Source organism: Cherax quadricarinatus, chromosome 14 (genome assembly GCF_038502225.1).
Source record: "Cherax quadricarinatus isolate ZL_2023a chromosome 14, ASM3850222v1, whole genome shotgun sequence".
Classification (NCBI taxonomy): Eukaryota; Metazoa; Arthropoda; class Malacostraca; order Decapoda; family Parastacidae; genus Cherax; species Cherax quadricarinatus.
The window spans coordinates 14,809,150-14,832,692 of record NC_091305.1 but is presented as its reverse complement, the minus strand read 5'-3'; the positions used below and the strand labels follow the sequence as shown (position 1 = coordinate 14,832,692).

The 23,543-nt window shown below is 42.5% G+C and overlaps 1 protein-coding gene across 4 annotated transcripts in view; it reads left to right on the top strand.

The window, feature by feature from the left end:
* LOC128695607 (integrin alpha-PS3-like) overlaps positions 1 to 23,543 on the top strand; it is a 263,263-nt gene that overhangs the window by 81,751 nt on the left and 157,969 nt on the right. For all 4 annotated transcript variants that reach the window (XM_070084870.1, XM_053786331.2, XM_070084871.1 and 1 more), the window contains exon 5: positions 10,028 to 10,154. In XM_070084870.1, coding sequence (XP_069940971.1) covers positions 10,028 to 10,154 — 127 coding nt within the window. The remainder of the gene's footprint in view (positions 1 to 10,027; positions 10,155 to 23,543) is intronic.

Sequence of the window (23,543 nt, the reverse complement as noted above, 5' to 3'; positions counted from 1 at the left end):
TGGATCAAGAACCTCCTACTATTTGCGTCGCCATAAGGCTTCCACCAAGAGCCTTTTTTAAACCAAATGATTTTTTTTAATTCTTATTTAAGTTTTTTTTTTATCATTCTCTTGGCGTGTCTTACAAAGAAAAATCTTGTGTTGTGAATGGCTTAATTCACTTATTAATACTCAATTTCGCTTACTGGGTAGCATATACATCATTTTCTTGTTCCTTCCGGCACAAAAGAGAGAGCCGCTCATACAGTTCTGTAAGTACATCAGAATTTCTGTGCAGTAAATAATTATAAATAAATATTTATAGTTTTCTTCTAAAGGGGGAATATTGTTCACCGAGTAGAAATAATCAGTGTTATCGCTGTTTTATTCTGCCTCTGAATAGTGTGATTTTTTTCAGGAAATAATTTATCAGGACACTCTTGTGTTGGGAATGGCATTCAAATTACTGAAGTACCATACAGTGAATTGTGTAGTGAGTGTTGTTGACTGATCTCTATATTAATTCGTGAGTGTTCCGTGTAGTGGGATCATGGTTACTGCTCTTCACTGCTCCTGACATTAGAATATTTATGTTCAAGATGAACCAGCACATTGTTAAGGTTTCAACTTCAATTTGTGGATTAATTATACATTATTCTAGTAAAGGTATTGTGACTTGTTCTAGTTGATTATGTTAGCTAGGTATATTTGACTCCATATGGAGCTACGTTAATGAACGTAATGACTGCAGAGAAGGAGCTAGAACCAATAATTTTTTTTTTTTTGACCCTGTGAGTGATAGAAACTTTACACAAGCTGTACTGCCGCTAAGGCATCAGGAAACTAATAATAAATACAATAGAGCAAATTTATTTATACCAAAATCAATAGCAGAGATAATTTAGAATGCAGATTTAAACACAGTAAATCTAGTCTAAAGCTCTAGAGAACACAAATAACCCGCACATAAAAGAGAGAAGCTTACGACGACGTTTCGGTCCGACTTGGACCATTTACAAAGTCACACTAACCAGAAGTGGAGCAGGACGGCTATATATAGGCAGGAGAAACTGGTCGATCTCTTTCTGACAGACTTAGGGAGGACAAAAATAGTGTTAGGCTTGCCGACACTAACAATGCTGAGGAAATGGTACTAACAATGCTCTTTTCTGTCACGTCAGAGATCATAGCCATCCTATTGACTGGTCTTCTGCTAAATCTGTCTTCCCTACTTCCAACTCGAACAGTTGCCGTCTAGTTGAATCTTCTCTAATACACAACTTTCCTTGTATGAACCTTAGCCCTGGCTTCGTCTCTGTAGATGACTTCCTCTCCTACTACATTGTAAAATGCTCCAAACTTCAGAACACCCGTGACTTAACCTGACTCCTCATTTTTTCTTTTTCTTTTTCTTCTTCTCCCTCTTCCCCTTTCCTCTTTCCTTTTTCTCCTCTGGGTTGTCTTTCTCTCTTCTGTCTCGTGTTTCTGTTCCTTCTTTATTTATTTCACCACTTCCCCTTTCACCCACCTCTGTGCGCTTGCTCTCCCCGTCAGTGTCAGTCGACTTAGCTCGAGTGGTGACGTGTGCTTACCTAACACATCGACGATCTCGCCTCTCTCGAATTACCCCGTGTTGAGTAGTGCTTGCTGGACCTTCGTCTTCCTCTCCACCATCAGGATTGGTGCGTCGGTGGTTGCCGACCGAAGGGCAGGAAGCCTCTTGCTGCCTGAATTCTCTTCGCCTGTTGACTGCACGCCATACAGCCAGTCTCGCCACCACTCAGGATATACAGTGCTCCATCAAGCTACAGTTCACCTCCTCAGTGTCCTGCGCCAGGCAAGTACGTGTGTCTACTTACACGTACTTGCCTAGCTGAGTACTCTCACTTTTTGGCCGATTGTCACCTCCAATTACATCTTTTCGTAATTAGACGATGCCTTCGTTGCCTTCCACCTCCCACCCCCCTTCCACTCTCCCCCAACCTCCCACACCTGCCTCTGCTTCTACTAAATCCAATTCCTTCTCGCTAAACCTCAAATTTTCTAATCCTGATGCCACTATCTGTCCGGAAAATTTATTATATCAGATCACTGGTGCACCTCAACTTAAAGTCTTCAAAACCAACTCAGGCTTCAAACTCCTTCTTGACAAACATTCCTACGAAGCGTACACCTCAAGCGATACCAGACAAAAACTTCTCAACGCAGGCTTCACCATTATTTGGACTCCTGAGCACCGTGCCAAAAGCACAGTCATTGCTAAACACGTAGACTACTCTCTCCTGACAGCCTATGACACAGACAAAGAAGACTTAATAAAAGATATCAGTACTAAGAACAAAGTCTCTGTTGACGATATTTACAGACCAGAAAACTCTACCATTCTCAAAATACGCTGTTCTACTCCTGCTGACGCCTCTACACTCTTCAGTCAAGGAATCTTTGCCAAGACCATCCGCATTCCTCCAAACGCTCTCTTCACTCCGAACTTCCACCCAATCACACAATGTCTTAAATGCTACAAATTCGGCCACGACAAAAACACATGCACATCTACACAAGTCTGCTCCAGATGTTCAGCAACTGGCCACTTCTGGAATACTTGCAACCTCCCCCTTAAATGTTCTAACTGCGGCGGGTCACACACTGCAGTTGCAAATTCCTGCCCTTCTAGAAAGCACATTCTCTCCTCCCTCAGAGCAAACCAACCTCCCTCCCTACCCAACCCCTTCCCTGCTCCTCCCTCCCCTTCCTTACCTCCCTCCCCTTCCACACCTCCCTCCCCTACCCCCAATGCCTGGGCCTCCCCACGCACTTGGTCTACCTCTTCTACTCTACACACATCAAACACCAACACACAGACTACAAGCACTTCTCCTTCTACACCCACACTAGACTACAAAACTAACTGTCAACTTGCCACTGCTGCCCACTCTGCGATGGTAATCTCACAAGCTTACCAATCAGACTACTCACATGTCCTTAACCTAATCTTGTCTGCTAACAATCTTCCCTCTTTAATTATCCCTCCTTCCTGCTTCTCTTCCAAGCCTCCTACAACCTCTCCCTCCTTCCTCTCTCCCACCCCCCCACTTCCTACTCCCACCAGCTCTCCTCCTCCACTACCTCTCTTCACTACTTCTACACCTCCCACCAACACCCCTACTGCTACTGCTACGACCACCCCTCCCCCCACTTCCTTACCCACTTCATCCCCTTCCAAAGCTTCCACTTCCTCACAGCTTCCTCACAGCTTACCAAAACTTCCACTTCCTCTGCATCCACCTTCGCCCACTCCACCACAACCAAAACCTCATCCAGGTCCAACTCCACCTCCTCCAGACAAAATCCACTCAAACCTAAACCTACCCCAACTTCTAACGGACAGACCAAAGAACATAAAAACAGATCCATCTCTTCCTCCCCCTCCAGGAAACGGGTCCGTAGCACCTACAAACACACATCCACTGATGGCACCACTATCACGGGCTTTAATCCAAACTCCTCCCCCGACATTAACTTTGCTAAGACGAAACCATTAAATCACGTTTAAGGCGATTCAGTTCAACGTACGTTCTTACTTTACAATTAGACACCTACTGGCCGAGCTCCTTGAAGCAGAGAGGCCAGATATTGTTTTGCTAAACAGTACCTGCCTCAAAGCCCCTCAATGTATCCGCCATTATGGTTATACTGCACTACAGTCCCCCTATGATCCCCACGATGGGGTTGCCATCCTTGTCAATTCCAACATAAAACATGAATTTCTCCCAATCCCTTTTATTCACCAACACTGTCTTGCGGTCAGAATACACACCCACCTTGGCCCCTTTATCTTTTTCACCACCTATGCTCGCCCAAACACTACTCTCAACATACACGACCTCTCCTTAGTCTTCAACTACACCAACACACCAACTTACCTACTAGCTGACATGAATGCCAAACACACTGCCTTTCATCACACCAGTAACAACCAACTTGGTCACCAATTACTCAACTTCACAAACCATAAACACCTAATTCATCTTGGCCCAGACTTCAATACCTTCTTCAACCACACGGGCCAAGGCAAACCAGACATCATTCTGGCAAACCGAGCCAGCTCTCTATTTCAACATTACATCTCACCTGGCCCTATTACAGGCTCTGATCACATCCCAGTCATCTTACACATCTCCTCCAACCCTATCCTCATTCCAACCACACCTTCATTCTCCTACAAGAACGCTGACTGGGATGCTTTCAAACAACACATAGACAATATTAACCTCACCTATGACTACAACAACAAACCTATCTCTGACATCGATACTCAACTTGATCTCATCCAGGACACCATTACACAAGCAGCCAACATCGCAATACCAAAGAAAACTCACACCACTCGTTATTCCTTCAAACCGTCACTCAGAACAAGAAGACTAATTATCTGCTACCACAACCGCTTCCTCTACAACACACATAGATTTAATCAAGTCCGATTAGATCTCACTTACCTTAGAAACAACATTTTACACAGCCTAGACCAAGACCACAACAATCACTGGTCACGACTAATACAACAAGCGGACAGGCAGCGTGTTAAAAACACTAAAGCCTTCTGGAACTTTATCAAAAAAATCAGAGGCACTACTCCCACCAACAAATTCAAACACATCACCCACAACAACACACACATCTCAGACCCACAGGCTGCTACCAACATCTTCAAACACATCTGGGAGAACATCTTCCACGCTCACCCACCTCACCCTAACGTTATTCAACACATTCAGAACATAGAACACTGGAACACTGCACACACACAAGAAACAACACCAGACAGCCACATACATCTAGACACTCTTACCTCCTCCCAAGAACTCGACACTCCTTTCACCAACACAGACATTAAAACTCTCCTCAGACACCTTCCTCCAAAGGCTCCTGGTGCCTCTGGCCTAAACCATATTATCCTGAAACACCTTCCTGACTCTATCATTACTGCCTACACAAACCTCCTCAATGCCTCCCTTGCCTCTGGATACTTCCCTTCCCTCTTCAAAGCTGCTACTGCTATCCTCCTTCCTAAACCCAATAAAGACCACTCTGACCCTAGAAACTATCGCCCTATCAGCCTCCTCGAAACTTTAGGAAAACTCTTTGAAAAACTCATTAATCATCGCCTTCGCAGATACCTGGAACATAATTCTCTACTTTCAGATGGCCAGTTTGGCTTCAGAACACACAGATCCACACAGGATGCCATTAACATCATTCTCAACTACATCCACATAAACACAAAACAAAGAAACAGGACAGCCCTGGTTGCAAAAGACGTTGAAAAAGCTTTTGACACTGTGTGGCACGAGGGGCTCAAGTACAAACTCTGCACTAACTTCAACCTGCCTCTCAATACTCGTAAACTCCTCTGCAACTTCCTAGACGGCCGTACCATGAGAATCAAATTCCAAGGCTGTTACTCTGACTACTTCACACTAAATGCTGGAGTACCCCAGGGATCTGTCCTTTCCCCTACCCTCTACATTTTATACACTAACGACATTCCAACACCTATATACCACAACTCCATCACACTAGCCTATGCAGACGACATTACACAACTTATCACTCATGCCAATATAGATACACTCACACACAAAACACAAAATGAGGTTGACAGGATAGCCATCTGGGAACAAAAATGGAGGATCAAAACCAATGCAGCAAAATCCAGCATTACGTATTTTAACTACAGGAAACGTGATCCTCCATTACCTGTCGAACTCAGAACAGCTGACACCCGCACTTACTTCCCTATCACACAATCTGTCACTGTCCTTGGCGTTAATCTTGACTACCTTCTTCGTTTACACGGACACATTCACTCAAGGCATGCAATAGCTAGTAAGGCCCTTGCGGGCCTCTACAAGCTGAAACATGCCTCTCAACGCACCAAACTACACCTCTACAAATCCCTAATACGTCCTCTGATAACTTACTCTCCTCTAGCCCTCTCTCTTGCAGCAAAAACAAACTTACTTAAACTGCAGCGTGTCCAGAACAAGGCGCTGCGCTGGGTGCTTGATGTCAGATGGGAGGACTTCGCCACAAGCGAGTCTCTCCATGCCCAGTTAGACGTCCCTGCGCTGAATCTGTACTGGAAGAGGCTCAGTGACAGACAGATAGACAAACTTGAGACACGACATGACTACTGGACCTCTCTCCTTGACGAAGACATTCGCAGACCCACAAACCAACACAACCTTTTCTACTCCTTGCATGATCCTGCTCCTAACCCTACTTACAAATAACCTTGGATCCGCTGACAGGTACCTTCTAAGACAGGTACCATTCTCTGACCCACGTTCGCCTTAGCTTTTTTGGGTTAAGACATGACTCAGTTCTGCACTCCTCTATAGCTCTAAAGGTCGCAAGTCCCTTACTCCCAGCTCACCCCACCGGAGTCCCAACAGAAGAACCGGAATTTCTCTTTTCAATATCTGTCCCACGATCGCCTTTGCTGCTGGGTTAAGCCCTGGCTCTATTTCTACGACTAAGAACACTCCTCTCCAGCACTATTCTTCGTCTGTCCCGTCTTCCCCGCTCATCCCATTTGGGATCTTACCTGAACTTTCGTTCGTTCGTTCGTTTGTGAGACATCAACCAGACATCATTCTGGCAAACCGAGCCAGCTCTCTATTTCAACATTACATCTCACCTGGCCCTATTACAGGCTCTGATCACATCCCAGTCATCTTACACATCTCCTCCAACCCTATCCTCATTCCAACCACACCTTCATTCTCCTACAAGAACGCTGACTGGGATGCTTTCAAACAACACATAGACAATATTAACCTCACCTATGACTACAACAACAAACCTATCTCTGACATCGATACTCAACTTGATCTCATCCAGGACACCATTACACAAGCAGCCAACATCGCAATACCAAAGAAAACTCACACCACTCGTTATTCCTTCAAACCGTCACTCAGAACAAGAAGACTAATTATCTGCTACCACAACCGCTTCCTCTACAACACACATAGATTTAATCAAGTCCGATTAGATCTCACTTACCTTAGAAACAACATTTTACACAGCCTAGACCAAGACCACAACAATCACTGGTCACGACTAATACAACAAGCGGACAGGCAGCGTGTTAAAAACACTAAAGCCTTCTGGAACTTTATCAAAAAAATCAGAGGCACTACTCCCACCAACAAATTCAAACACATCACCCACAACAACACACACATCTCAGACCCACAGGCTGCTACCAACATCTTCAAACACATCTGGGAGAACATCTTCCACCCTCACCCACCTCACCCTAACGTTATTCAACACATTCAGAACATAGAACACTGGAACACTGCACACACACAAGAAACAACACCAGACAGCCACATACATCTAGACACTCTTACCTCCTCCCAAGAACTCGACACTCCTTTCACCAACACAGACATTAAAACTCTCCTCAGACACCTTCCTCCAAAGGCTCCTGGTGCCTCTGGCCTAAACCATATTATCCTGAAACACCTTCCTGACTCTATCATTACTGCCTACACAAACCTCCTCAATGCCTCCCTTGCCTCTGGATACTTCCCTTCCCTCTTCAAAGCTGCTACTGCTATCCTCCTTCCTAAACCCAATAAAGACCACTCTGACCCTAGAAACTATCGCCCTATCAGCCTCCTCGAAACTTTAGGAAAACTCTTTGAAAAACTCATTAATCATCGCCTTCGCAGATACCTGGAACATAATTCTCTACTTTCAGATGGCCAGTTTGGCTTCAGAACACACAGATCCACACAGGATGCCATTAACATCATTCTCAACTACATCCACATAAACACAAAACAAAGAAACAGGACAGCCCTGGTTGCAAAAGACGTTGAAAAAGCTTTTGACACTGTGTGGCACGAGGGGCTCAAGTACAAACTCTGCACTAACTTCAACCTGCCTCTCAATACTCGTAAACTCCTCTGCAACTTCCTAGACGGCCGTACCATGAGAATCAAATTCCAAGGCTGTTACTCTGACTACTTCACACTAAATGCTGGAGTACCCCAGGGATCTGTCCTTTCCCCTACCCTCTACATTTTATACACTAACGACATTCCAACACCTATATACCACAACTCCATCACACTAGCCTATGCAGACGACATTACACAACTTATCACTCATGCCAATATAGATACACTCACACACAAAACACAAAATGAGGTTGACAGGATAGCCATCTGGGAACAAAAATGGAGGATCAAAACCAATGCAGCAAAATCCAGCATTACGTATTTTAACTACAGGAAACGTGATCCTCCATTACCTGTCGAACTCAGAACAGCTGACACCCGCACTTACTTCCCTATCACACAATCTGTCACTGTCCTTGGCGTTAATCTTGACTACCTTCTTCGTTTACACGGACACATTCACTCAAGGCATGCAATAGCTAGTAAGGCCCTTGCGGGCCTCTACAAGCTGAAACATGCCTCTCAACGCACCAAACTACACCTCTACAAATCCCTAATACGTCCTCTGATAACTTACTCTCCTCTAGCCCTCTCTCTTGCAGCAAAAACAAACTTACTTAAACTGCAGCGTGTCCAGAACAAGGCGCTGCGCTGGGTGCTTGATGTCAGATGGGAGGACTTCGCCACAAGCGAGTCTCTCCATGCCCAGTTAGACGTCCCTGCGCTGAATCTGTACTGGAAGAGGCTCAGTGACAGACAGATAGACAAACTTGAGACACGACATGACTACTGGACCTCTCTCCTTGACGAAGACATTCGCAGACCCACAAACCAACACAACCTTTTCTACTCCTTGCATGATCCTGCTCCTAACCCTACTTACAAATAACCTTGGATCCGCTGACAGGTACCTTCTAAGACAGGTACCATTCTCTGACCCACGTTCGCCTTAGCTTTTTTGGGTTAAGACATGACTCAGTTCTGCACTCCTCTCTAGCTCTAAAGGTCGCAAGTCCCTTACTCCCAGCTCACCCCACCGGAGTCCCAACAGAAGAACCGGAATTTCTCTTTTCAATATCTGTCCCACGATCGCCTTTGCTGCTGGGTTAAGCCCTGGCTCTATTTCTACGACTAAGAACACTCCTCTCCAGCACTATTCTTCGTCTGTCCCGTCTTCCCCGCTCATCCCATTTGGGATCTTACCTGAACTTTCGTTCGTTCGTTCGTAGGTGAAGAATGCTTATATTGCCATTGTGTCGGTATTTTATACCATTTATTTCCAAAAGTGCCATTGTCATAGAGCTGTGTCTTTGTGCGTTTTGAGCTGAAGTGCTTGCGACGTGTGTTTGCGTCGCCTTTTCACAGTAACATGTGCCTGTGCCGTGTCCAGTCATTGCAAGCTGATATGCTCACGAGAGATATAATGCTGAACATTATGTTTTCATTGATTAGCAGTTGGGTATAGTCCTGACACTTTTCCTCCTTACACTTTTCCTCCTTAAGATTTTTTCCTCTCCCCGACTATCTTCTTCATCCTGTCCCCACTTGCCCCTCGCCCCTAGTGGGCCCTTACCTGTGAGTCCTCAGTTCAGTTCTGGTTAGTGTGACTTTGTAAATGGTCCAAGTCGGACCGAAACGTCGTCGTAAGCTTCTCTTTTATGTGCGGGTTATTTGTGTATCGTTCCAGTCACGGTATTGTGCCTTTTTTGTTATTGAACTAGAGAACATTACCGATTTTGTCACGAAAAGATACAATATTAAATCTACCCTCCCCAGTGAAGAGGATGGAAGATAATTGCATTGCTGAAACGAAAACTTTTAAGTTCTTATAGATTTTGAACCCACTGTGGAATACTTGACACTATCCTCCTCGTTCCACTGAAGTCTCCCTGCTAAGTAAGATTGACAGACTATTACAACCCAACCTGTGCGTTAAAATACGACAGTATAACATAACTTCTTATGCTTCCACAGTGTAACCATTATAAATAGGGTAACCGCACACTGTGGTTGAACTTGCTTTTTTATTTACCAAAATGTAGAATAACCATCTTCGTGTGTGAGTGCAGGTGTGCGCCCCAAGATGGAGGAACCAGTATTACTTGAAGACTTACCTAATGAATGGCGCTTGCTACTGGCTCTCACAAGACCTTCCTGATGCCCCAGCACAAAAGCGAGTCCCGCTCATACAGTTCTGTAAGTACACCAGATTTTCTGTGCAATATATATATATATATATATATATATATATATATATATATATATATATATATATATATATATATATATATATATATATATATATATATATATATATATATATATATATATATATATATATATATACATATATACATACATACATACATACATACATACATACATACATACATACATACATACATACATACATACATACATACATACATTTGTAGATGAATGGTTCAGAGAACCGACATGTTGATAAATCAACATGTCGGTTCTCTGAACCATTCATCTACAAACCTGTCAGACAATTTATCAATATACATACATACATACATACATACATACATACATACATACATACATACATACATACATACATACATACATACATGCGTACATACATGCATACATAAAGGGACCACGGACGGTTCGGGCCTCCGTCCGTATTTCTGTTTATTCATTGACAGTCGTTCATTACGACTTAAATTGAGTTCATGGACTGTGGCTTTGAGGGAGGTAAGGATAAATTTACTGTAAAACTACAGGGGTTGTGGGAAAAGACAGTATGGTTACAGATGGTAGCCACTGACAGACAGGACACAACAGTACCCTCTGTGAAACTCATATTAGAAGCCCCTTAGCTCAATGGTAAAGCGCTGAACCTATTATTATCGGGACCACGGTTAGAGCTCCCTGTCCATCTTTCTGCTTGTTCATATATAAATACATTATCTCTCAGTCCACAGCAGGATTCGAACCTGCACACTGCATCAGAATACGCAATACTATAGCCACACAGCCAGATCCCCAGATATAAGTATGAGCGCCTAGCCAAAGCTAGGCGGTCACTCCCAGAATCAATTTGGCCAGTGTTGAGACTAATTATGTGGGGAGCTTAACACTTTTATAGAGCTCCGGACACCACATGGATTTGTTAGATGAACTCGCTGGTATTCGAGTCTTTGGGCATGCATACCTGAAACCTTGCTTGTAAGATTGATTTGTTTAATAAAAAAAAGGCTGATACAATCTGTGCCAAGTGTTTATGTCTATTATAAAGTAACGGTGAGGAAGAGTAAAGGTGCCAGGATCGTGTCTTGTGTGCGTGTGCTAGGGAGCCTGAAATATTCTTACATGTTTTCAGGGATCAGTATCTCCTGGGAAAAACGTTTGATAACTAGGAAGGTTTTTGGAGCTAATGCCTATAGAAAATAAGAGTCGCAATACAGTTTCCGGAACGATTCACAAATTCAAGACTTGGACATAAAACGACGTTTCTATTTGTCGTAAACAGGCCAAATTAATAATGGCCTGAAACGACCGAAACGTCTGGTTTCATCTCCAATTTGTTTGTAGTTTAGTTACGAATTTAATACCTATATCCTCCTATCCCTAACAAAGAGAATAACGTAAATTCTGTGTATATATACTGAGAGATAACAATTCTCAGTGTATATTCCTTGGGTAACCTACAACGAAGAGATTATAACTAAAATTCACGTAATTACTGTGGCAAGAGAATATCCACTGCAGTAACTTTCCATATATATGTTAAGTATAATTATGGACAAATGATAAAATAAAAATTCACAACATATATTAAACCAAAATAGAAATAATCTGCTTTAGTATGGTGGTTACATCATGTAGACAGTTTAAAAGCAATGAGTTGCATCAAGTATCGAATAGTATGTAATAAAACACCGCATAGGTTATTTAATCTATTTCAAAATGTGAAAAAAAAGACTTACAAACCACATCTAACTGTGACATCAGGACAATGAAAGTTTTTTTTTTCTTAAGTGCGAGATAGAGTGCCAAATAGCAATGCCCGAGTTTCGAGTGAATTTGAGCTTCGTGTAGAGCGTTCGCAGTAAAGCGAATAGAATACCTCGGTTCATATCAAGAAATATAAATAACAGAATCCTCAGGTTATTCAGTTCTATATACTTGGAGACGGTTTCGGGGGTCAACACCCCCGCGGCCCGGTCTGTGACCAGACCTCGTGGTGGACCAGGGCCGATCAATCAGGCTTTTACTATTGGCCGCACATAAACCGACGTACGAACCACAGCCCGGCTGGTGAGGTACTGACTTTAGGTGTCTGTCCAGCGCCTTCTTGAAGAGAGCCAGGGGTCTATTGGCAATCCCCCCGTATGTGTGCGGGGAGGCAGTTAAACAGTCTTGGGCCCTGACACGTATTGCGTTGTCTCTTAGCGTACTCGTAGCTCCCCTGCTATTCACTGGGGGAATGTTGCACCGCCTGCCTTATTTAGATTATACTGCGCAGTTCTGGTCAGCGTATTAAAGAATGAATATAAATGCGCTGGAAAACGTACAAAGAAGGATGACAAAGTTGATCCCATGTATCAGAAATCTTTCCTACAGGGATAGACTGAGGGCACTGAATCTTCACTCCCCAGAAAGGCGTAGAATTAGGGGGGATATGATTGTATAAATGGAAAACAAAAATAAATAAAGGGGGCGTAAATAACGTGCTAAAAATATCTAACCATGACAGAACTCGCAGCAATTGGTTAAAATTAAAAAAAAAAAAGATTTAGAAAGGATGTAGGAAAACACTGGTTTGCTAATAGAGTTATAGATGAGCGGAACAAACTCCCGAGTAACGTCATTGAAGCTAAAACAGAGCACACCTGTTAATTCCATCTCACACTGGTCTTCAGGTGCAGGATAGAAGTGATGAATTAGCTAAGTTATATGCCTTCAAAGAGGGAGTAGATTACAATCTTGGGCTGTCAGTTAGCAGTTTGAGAATAATAATACGAAAAGATTGAGGGAGATGGACATCTGCCAGTCTATCATCATTCTGTCATGCAGGAGGAGCCACATATCTTTGGTGCATCAAAGAAAATAAGCAGACTCTTGGGTGTCACTACCGCCCGGCTCCAGCTGGGATACAAGTATCTTTGGCAGGTTAAATCACTACCACCAGATGTAGACCAAACGAAATGTAAACTGCCTGATGGACATTTGTCACACTTTGCGTCATTTTGTGTTGGAATGCGATAAAATTAATGAATTCAGAGACAAGACACTCAGAAATGTTCAAGAAAAGTCAAAGTATTTTATCCACAGTGGTATATTACAAGCCATTCTGGAAAATACCCAACTTTGATCACTGTAAATAAAGTATTACCACTGTGTGTGTGTGTGTGTGTGTGTGTGTGTGTGTGTGTGTGTGTGTGTGTGTGTGTGTGTGTGTGTGTGTGTGTGTGTGTGTGTGTGTGTGTGTGTGTGTGTGTGTGTGTGTGTGTGTGTGAGAGAGAGAGAGAGAGAGAAAGAGAAAGAAAGAAAGAAAGAAAGAAAGAAAAAGAAAGAGAGAGAGAGAGAGAGAGAGAGAGAATTAATGTCTGCATGGATAAATCATTGCGATTGTGACCGGATATAACCATGTATATAGTTCATTACCACTGTAGCTTGTTTAGCTGGAAATATAAACACAAATGCAGTATAATGTGATCCTTTATTGACAACGTTTCACCCACGCAGTGGGCTTTTTCAAGTCACACACGTGTGTGACTTGAAAAAGCCCACTGCGTGGGTGAAACGTTGTCAATAAAGGATCACATTATACTGCATTTGTGTTTATATTTCCATTGTGTCGGTATTTTATACCATTTATTTCCAGCTTGTTTAGCTATCAAAAGTTTGCGGCCCAGTCCCTGGACCCATTATGTGCTTCTGTAATTTTTTGACTACCACCTCAGGATGGGTATGGGGTACATAATAAAGATGTTAAACTAAACTAAGCTAAAACGTTGTGTAGTTTTAAAGATAGGTTAGACAGATGCATGAACATAAGAATGGAGGAACACTGCAGAAGGCCTGCTGGCCCATACAAGGCAGGTCCTTATCAAAACCACCCCTACCCTGACTTACTTGGGCCAATAACTCCGATGCAGTACTCCTTCTTTTTTAAGCGGATGTGACTTGGACCTAACTAGCTTGGGCCAGTGGGTGGCCTAGCATGGGCCAATAGGCCTGCTGCAGTGCTCCTTCTTTCTTATGTTCTTAAAAGGACAAAGGATCTATTCTTTGGCAAGGCGAGGCGTCTAAGGTAGTCTTATACCTGCCGCTGTTCACCTAGAAATAGATACCGTGGGTCATATCCCAGGGAAGAGGACCTAAAGATCTCAACTGAAATAAGCCACAATGCTTGGTTTTCTTGAATTTTTAATACTCCCGAATGATAAATAAGGCCTTTGTGAACATTAAAATGGTATAAAATACCGCTTCTATCAACTTTTCTGTACTCGACTGAAGAAGCCTACTGTGTAGGCGAAACGTTTCGAAATAAAGATAGCTAACTGTTGCATGTGTGTTAGGTAAGACACATATGCAACAGTTAGGTATCTTTATTTTGAAACGTTTCGCCTACACAGTAGGTAAGACACAATGCAGTCTGGAGAAGAGCATTGTTCCGTTGTCTGAAACAATATGTTGAAGTGACAGAATCGGGCCTTATATAGGTATCTTTATTTTGAAACGTTTCGCCTACACAGTAGGCTTCTTCAGTCGAGTACAGAAAAGTTGATAGAAGCAGAAGATACTTGAAGACGATGTAATCAGTCCATCACCCTTAAAGTTTTGAGGTGGTCAGTCCCTCAGTCTGGAGAAGAGCATTGTTCCGTTGTCTGAAACAATATGAAGTTGAAGTGACAGAATCGGGCCTTATATAGTCCCAGGAGGTGAGACGTAGGTTGATTTGGGAGGGCAGGTCCTTCTCAAACCCAGCCGTTCTCACTAGTAGAGGTTGTCGAAGTAGATGGTCTGTACCAAGATACCCTTGTGTTGCAGTGTCTGACAGAATGAACATTAAAATGGTATAAAATACCGACAGATTGTTAGGTAAGACACATATGCAACAGTTAGGTATCTTTATTTTGAAACGTTTCGCCTACACAGTAGGCTTCTTCAGTCGAGTACAGAAAAGTTGATAGAAGCAGAAGATACTTGAAGACGATGTAATCAGTCCATCACCCTTAAAGTTTTGAGGTGGTCAGTCCCTCAGTCTGGAGAAGAGCATTGTTCCGTTGTCTGAAACAATATGAAGTTGAAGTGACAGAATCGGGCCTTATATAGTCCCAGGAGGTGAGACGTAGGTTGATTTGGGAGGGCAGGTCCTTCTCAAACCCAGCCGTTCTCACTAGTAGAGGTTGTCGAAGTAGATGGTCTGTACCAAGATACCCTTGTGTTGCAGTGTCTGACAGAATGAACATTAAAATGGTATAAAATACCGACAGATTGTTAGGTAAGACACATATGCAACAGTTAGGTATCTTTATTTTGAAACGTTTCGCCTACACAGTAGGCTTCTTCAGTCGAGTACAGAAAAGTTGATAGAAGCAGAAGATACTTGAAGACGATGTAATCAGTCCATCACCCTTAAAGTTTTGAGGTGGTCAGTCCCTCAGTCTGGAGAAGAGCATTGTTCCGTTGTCTGAAACAATATGAAGTTGAAGTGACAGAATCGGGCCTTATATAGTCCCAGGAGGTGAGACGTAGGTTGATTTGGGAGGGCAGGTCCTTCTCAAACCCAGCCGTTCTCACTAGTAGAGGTTGTCGAAGTAGATGGTCTGTACCAAGATACCCTTGTGTTGCAGTGTCTGACAGAATGAACATTAAAATGGTATAAAATACCGACAGATTGTTAGGTAAGACACATATGCAACAGTTAGGTATCTTTATTTTGAAACGTTTCGCCTACACAGTAGGCTTCTTCAGTCGAGTACAGAAAAGTTGATAGAAGCAGAAGATACTTGAAGACGATGTAATCAGTCCATCACCCTTAAAGTTTTGAGGTGGTCAGTCCCTCAGTCTGGAGAAGAGCATTGTTCCGTTGTCTGAAACAATATGAAGTTGAAGTGACAGAATCGGGCCTTATATAGTCCCAGGAGGTGAGACGTAGGTTGATTTGGGAGGGCAGGTCCTTCTCAAACCCAGCCGTTCTCACTAGTAGAGGTTGTCGAAGTAGATGGTCTGTACCAAGATACCCTTGTGTTGCAGTGTCTGACAGAATGAACATTAAAATGGTATAAAATACCGACAGATTGTTAGGTAAGACACATATGCAACAGTTAGGTATCTTTATTTTGAAACGTTTCGCCTACACAGTAGGCTTCTTCAGTCGAGTACAGAAAAGTTGATAGAAGCAGAAGATACTTGAAGACGATGTAATCAGTCCATCACCCTTAAAGTTTTGAGGTGGTCAGTCCCTCAGTCTGGAGAAGAGCATTGTTCCGTTGTCTGAAACAATATGAAGTTGAAGTGACAGAATCGGGCCTTATATAGTCCCAGGAGGTGAGACGTAGGTTGATTTGGGAGGGCAGGTCCTTCTCAAACCCAGCCGTTCTCACTAGTAGAGGTTGTCGAAGTAGATGGTCTGTACCAAGATACAAGGGTATCTTGGTACAGACCATCTACTTCGACAACCTCTACTAGTGAGAACGGCTGGGTTTGAGAAGGACCTGCCCTCCCAAATCAACCTACGTCTCACCTCCTGGGACTATATAAGGCCCGATTCTGTCACTTCAACTTCATATTGTTTCAGACAACGGAACAATGCTCTTCTCCAGACTGAGGGACTGACCACCTCAAAACTTTAAGGGTGATGGACTGATTACATCGTCTTCAAGTATCTTCTGCTTCTATCAACTTTTCTGTACTCGACTGAAGAAGCCTACTGTGTAGGCGAAACGTTTCAAAATAAAGATACCTAACTGTTGCATATGTGTCTTACCTAACAATCTGTCGGTATTTTATACCATTTTAATGTTCATTCTGTCAGACACTGCAACACAAGGGTATCTTGGTACAGACCATCTACTTCGACAACCTCTACTAGTGAGAACGGCTGGGTTTGAGAAGGACCTGCCCTCCCAAATCAACCTACGTCTCACCTCCTGGGACTATATAAGGCCCGATTCTGTCACTTCAACTTCATATTGTTTCAGACAACGGAACAATGCTCTTCTCCAGACTGAGGGACTGACCACCTCAAAACTTTAAGGGTGATGGACTGATTACATCGTCTTCAAGTATCTTCTGCTTCTATCAACTTTTCTGTACTCGACTGAAGAAGCCTACTGTGTAGGCGAAACGTTTCAAAATAAAGATACCTAACTGTTGCATATGTGTCTTACCTAACAATCTGTCGGTATTTTATACCATTTTAATGTTCATTCTGTCAGACACTGCAACACAAGGGTATCTTGGTACAGACCATCTACTTCGACAACCTCTACTAGTGAGAACGGCTGGGTTTGAGAAGGACCTGCCCTCCCAAATCAACCTACGTCTCACCTCCTGGGACTATATAAGGCCCGATTCTGTCACTTCAACTTCATATTGTTTCAGACAACGGAACAATGCTCTTCTCCAGACTGAGGGACTGACCACCTCAAAACTTTAAGGGTGATGGACTGATTACATCGTCTTCAAGTATCTTCTGCTTCTATCAACTTTTCTGTACTCGACTGAAGAAGCCTACTGTGTAGGCGAAACGTTTCAAAATAAAGATACCTAACTGTTGCATATGTGTCTTACCTAACAATCTGTCGGTATTTTATACCATTTTAATGTTCATTCTAACTGTTGCATGTGTGTCTTACCTAACAACAAATAAGACCTTTGCAAGTGAAGGTCCATATCCCAGCCTAGGGTACCTTACCCTTCTCATAGGTTCTCTGATGACATCTCCCCCCCCCTCCTGTGACATCCTCGTTGCTGTCAACAAGATATCACTTGCCCTCGGCCGTCAAACTTCGCCCTTATGGCTTATGTCGGTAGAGGCGTATATCCCAGCTCAAGCATTACCTGTTGGTGAATAGCCAGTGAAGGTCGCTCAACTTCACTAATAAAAGGCAAATGTAGTCCCTGTTCACAAAAAGAAGAGCAGAGCAGAAATCAGCAACTACAGACCATTGTCACTCCTGCCAGTCACTGGTAAGATCCTTGAGACAATAATCTCAAGACAAATGACAGATTTTTTTGACTACCACTCACTACTTTGTGATCGTCAATATGGCTTCGGGAAAGGTTACTCTGCTGCTGATCTGTTGTTAAACCTATCCACTAAGTGGAAACAGTCACTGGATGAATCCAAAGTCAGCTGTGTGGTAGCACTGGACATTGCTGGCGCTTTCGACCGGGTGTGGCACCAGGGCCTCTTAGCAAAACTTCAAGCACTGGGAATTGCAGGCTCTACGTTATGTCTCCTCAGTGATTACCTTCATGGTAGATCTCTAAGTGAAGTACTCAATGGAATGGAATCAGCAAGACATCCTATTGGGGCAAGTGTTCCACAAGGAAGCGTACTGGGACCATTGTTACGGAATGTCTACTTCAACGACCTTCTTCATCTCATCCCAGAATCACATGCATATGCAGACGACTGTACACTGACATTCACTTATCCAAGAGAAGAAATACCAGCTGCTCTAAGCTATATCAATCACCAGCTGAGAGCTATATCAGCTTGGGGAAATAGATGGCAAGTAACATTTGCACCTGAGAAAACGCAAATGATGATCGTCTCTAGGCACCATGATGGTAATGCTGGTGCAGTAGTAAGGATGAATGGGAGGATGTTGGCACCTGGAGAAGAAGTTGATATCCTTGGGGTGAAATTTGACTCCAAACTAACCATGAAGAACCATGTTGTAAATCTTGCAAACAAGGCAGCCAGGAAGCTTACAGCACTTCGCCGTATCTCGCATCTGCTTGACAGTAGGGGTTGCAAGATTCTGTACGAGGCACAAGTACGCTCACACCTTGAGTATGCTCCACTTTCTTGGTTTGCCTGCCCCCCCCCCCTCTCATCTGCGACTGCTTGACAGAGTAGAGAACAGAGCAAGATGCCTCATCTCTCGCCTGGACCCATCCTGGATAGATCTGTCATTTCAGCAGAGCCTTCAACATAGGAGGGTTGTGGGTGGCCTTACTGTTATGTACAAGGCCAATATTGTCAAAGTACCACACTTGGATCCACTTCGAGGACAGCGTGAAACAAGCTTTTATGCCACAAGACGGGCAGAAAGCAGCAACTTCACTCTGGCTGTACCCTTCTCCAGAACATCACTCCATCTGAGATCATATATACCCAGGATGACTCGGGTATGGAACACATTTGTACAGCATAATGATGTCAACGAGATAAAGTCAGTTGATCAAATGAAAATGCTGGCCCACAGATGGCTCCAACTTCATCCTGTTCCCTACTTGTATGTCTCATAACAATAAAAATGCTTTCAAATGAGCTGATGTAGGTAACAGCTCTTAGCTTGCCAATAAAGTTAGGAATCCTTAACCTGTAAATAGCTTGTCAATAAAGCTAGGGATCTTTAACCTTGTCAAACCCTGTGTAAAAAAAAAAAAAGGTATGACACCGGATTGGTGTTCCCTTTTATAATATAGTATAATGTAATGTAATAATACCTATTTCTACAAGTACATGTACAAGGGATACAGGCCTAGCTGACATCAATGACATACTACTATATAAACAGCCTAATAATAGGAATCAAATCTCTGTTCCTGACTTCTGCTTGGCTGATTTCACTGGACTGAGAAATTACCTGGGTGGGCTGAACTGGAATGACCTGACTATGGGTCAGGTAGGTAGGTGGTGATAGTTGCCGATATGACGTTTTCCAGAGCATAGTTCTAGCTGCTCAGACAACTTATGTTCCAGATTGGGAAATCAGATCAAACAAACATGATCCTAAGTGGATAAACAATAGATGAAAACATTTCATTAGTCAAAAGAGAGGCATATATAGGCGAATCAAAAGAGGAGAGGGGCAGTTAAGAAATCAATATATTCAGTTAAAGAGAAATAAAAAAGGGAATAAGAAAAGCAAAAAGAGATTATGAGGTTATAATTGCAAGAGAATCGAAGACTAACCCAAAAGGATTCTTTCAGGTATACAGAAGTAAGATTAGGTATACAGAAGTAAGATAGGCCCACTCAAAAGTTACTCGGGTCAGCTCACTGACAATACCAGCTTTGAAAATAGGTATCACATATGCCATTTTCCACTTATCTGGCACTATGCCAATTTGTAGTGATATATTGAAAAGATCAACCAAGGGTTTGCTAAGCTCCTCTTTACATTCCTTTAGAACCTTGCATACAGTTCATCAGGGCCTGGGGATTTGTTAGGTTTTAATTTATCTGTCTAGGGACCATGTCACTTGTGACCCTAATCGTGCATAGTTTTTTTATCGTCCTGTTCTACATAATTTATTATTTCTGGAATATCGCTTGTGTCTTACTGTGTAAAAACTGAGAGGAAGTAATTATTGGATTTTCAGGAAGGATGGAATATCGCTTGTGTCTTACTGTGTAAAACATGAGTAGATGTGGGTGGGTGTGAGTTAGACTGATAGCTTGTGCTAGGTCGGTTGCCGTGTTCCTCCCTTAAGTCAATGTGACCTGACCTGACTAGGTTGGGTGCATTGGCTTAAGCCGGTAGGAGACTTGGACCTGCCTCGCATGGGCCAGTAGGCCTTCTGCAGTGTTCCGTCGTTCTTATGTTCTTCTTAAGTGTTAAAAATTCTACACATGTCCTTAAGTACCTTACCACCCTTTATATACAAAAAAGTGTCACAAGTGCTATCTCCAATCATTGCAACACTTTAACAAATCCATCGAATCCTCCACCTTCCCTACAGTACTCAAAATAGCAAGGGTCACCCCGATACACAAAGGAGGAGACGAAACAGAGTTGAATAACTATAGGCCAATATCCAACTTACACCCTCTCTCAAAAATCTTTGAAAAATTAATTCATAAACGAATCTACTCCTACCTTATCTCCCAAAACATACTCAACCCCTGCCAATTTGGATTCAGGCCTAATAAAAATACTAATGATGCTATTATACACATGCTAGAACATATATACACTGCAATAGAGAAAAAAGAAGTCCCACTGGGGATCTTCATTGACTTACGTAAAGCTTTTGATACAGTTGACCATGACTTGCTCCACGTAAAATTGTCACACTATGGTATAAGAGGGCACTCCCTCAACTACCTCAAGTCATACCTCAGCAACAGAAGCCAATATGTGTACGCAAATGGGGCAAACTCTTCTGCGCAACCAATTACAGTTGGTGTCCCACAGGGAAGTGTCCTTGGCCCTCTTCTCTTTCTCCTATACATAAATGACCTTCCAAATGCTTCGCAATTACTCAAACCCACACTATTTGCAGATGACACTACATAGGTCTTCTCTCACCCGAGCCCAGTCACACTAGCCAATACTGTAAATACCGAATTACAGAAAATATCTACCTGGATGAGGACTAACAAACTTACACTAAACATTGACAAAACCTACTTCATTCAGTTTGGTAACAGAGCTACAGATGTCCCTCTTAACATAATGATAAACGGATCACCTATCACAAAGCTAACAGAGGGAAAATTCTTAGGAATCCACCTTGATAATAGACTCAAATTTCATACACATATACAACAAATTTCTAAGAAAATTTCCAAGACCGTAGGCATACTATCGAAGATACGGTACTATGTTCCACAGTCAGCCCTCCTGGCCCTATATCACTCTCTTATTTACCCCTATCTCACCTACGGAATTTGTGCATGGGGCTCAACAACAATTAACCATCTCAGACCACTAATTACCCAACAAAAGGCTGCAGTTAGAATGATAACAAATTCTCACTACAGGCAGCACACTCCACCAATATTCAATACACTAAACCTACTCACCATACAAAACATCCATACTTATTACTGCACCTATTACATACATAGAACACTTAACTCTGATATTAACCCTCCCCTCAAACATCTCCTTGCCAACCTCAACAGAACACATGACCATAACACAAGGCACAGATCACTCTTTGATGTTCCTCGTGTTCATCTCACACTATGCAAAAACTCAATGCACATAAAAGGCCCTAAAATCTGGAATTCATTACCTGTAAATATAAAAGAAACACTACCTGTTTATAAATTCAAGTCTCTACTCAAAGATCACTTACTCACCCAAAACCAAATAAATACTGAATAACTGAACCTTATAAATTGTATATCTTAAATGTTTCTCACAATTATATCACATAAATGTTAAACCTAAAACCGAATCTAACTTTATTATTTTTTAAATACACTACCTAACAGAATCCTTCATATGACTAAATGCAACCATATGACCTGTCCTTGTAATACTCACTTGTGCTTTATAGTAATCTGTTTACATTAATGTTTTATCACTGACTTCATCATTGCTTAGTTAATCTTAAGTTAATTCTAAGCCAGCCCGTAATGCTATGCATAGTATAAGTGGCTTTGGCATGCTGCTCTTATCTGTATTTTTTTGTACCTCTGTATGTGTGCTCAAATTTATAATAAATAAATAAATAAATAAATAAATAAATAAATCCGTGACAGGTCCTTAGCTTCGAACTACAGTGGTACCTCGGGATACGAACTTAATTCATTCCAGAAGGCTGTTCGAGTGCTAATACCGAACGAATTTGTTCCCATAAGGAATAATGTAAATTAGATTAATCCGTTTCAAATTCCCAAAAATACACTTACAAAAGCACTTATGCTGCTGGGTCTGGTGCCGTGCTCCTTCCTTGAGTGGTGACCAGACTGGGTGGGTCAGTGGGCTAATCCCGGGGGGGGGGGGACATGGACCTGCTCCGCATGGGTCAGTAGGCCTGTTGCAGTGTTCCTTCTTTCTTATGTTCTTAATTGTTCATGTTTTGAGCTGTTTGTATCAATAATTGCCGAGGCAATTCGTAGCCATCTTGAAAAGCATAAATTGATCAATGAATCTAAACACGGTTTTATAAAAGGGCATTCCTGCCTTACGAATTTATTTTTTTTTTCAATAAGGTATTTGAGGAGGTAGATCTTGGTAATGAGTCCCACATCAGAGACTATTGTGGAAAATTAAGGTTCACGGAATAGAATTTTTTTCCTGGATAGAGGCATGGTTGACAGATAGGCAGCAGAGAGTCTGCATATATGGGGAGAAATCAGAGTGGGGAAGCGTTACGAGCGGTGTTCCACAGGGGTCAGTGTTGGGCCCTTTGTTGGTTACAATCTACATAAACGATATAGATGAGGGAATAAATAGCGATATAAATAAGTTTGCCAATGACAAAAAAATAGGCCGATGAATTCATTCGGCCGATGACATTAGAGCACTCCAGGAAGATTGAAATAAATGAATGGTTCAGAGAACCGACAAGTTGATAAATTAGACACGTGTACCCCTCAAGGAAGGTTCCTTGATGTTGGTGAGGGGCTGTTGATTTAGGGAATTGGATCTGTGCTCCGGTTCCCCGAATTAAGCCTGAATGCCT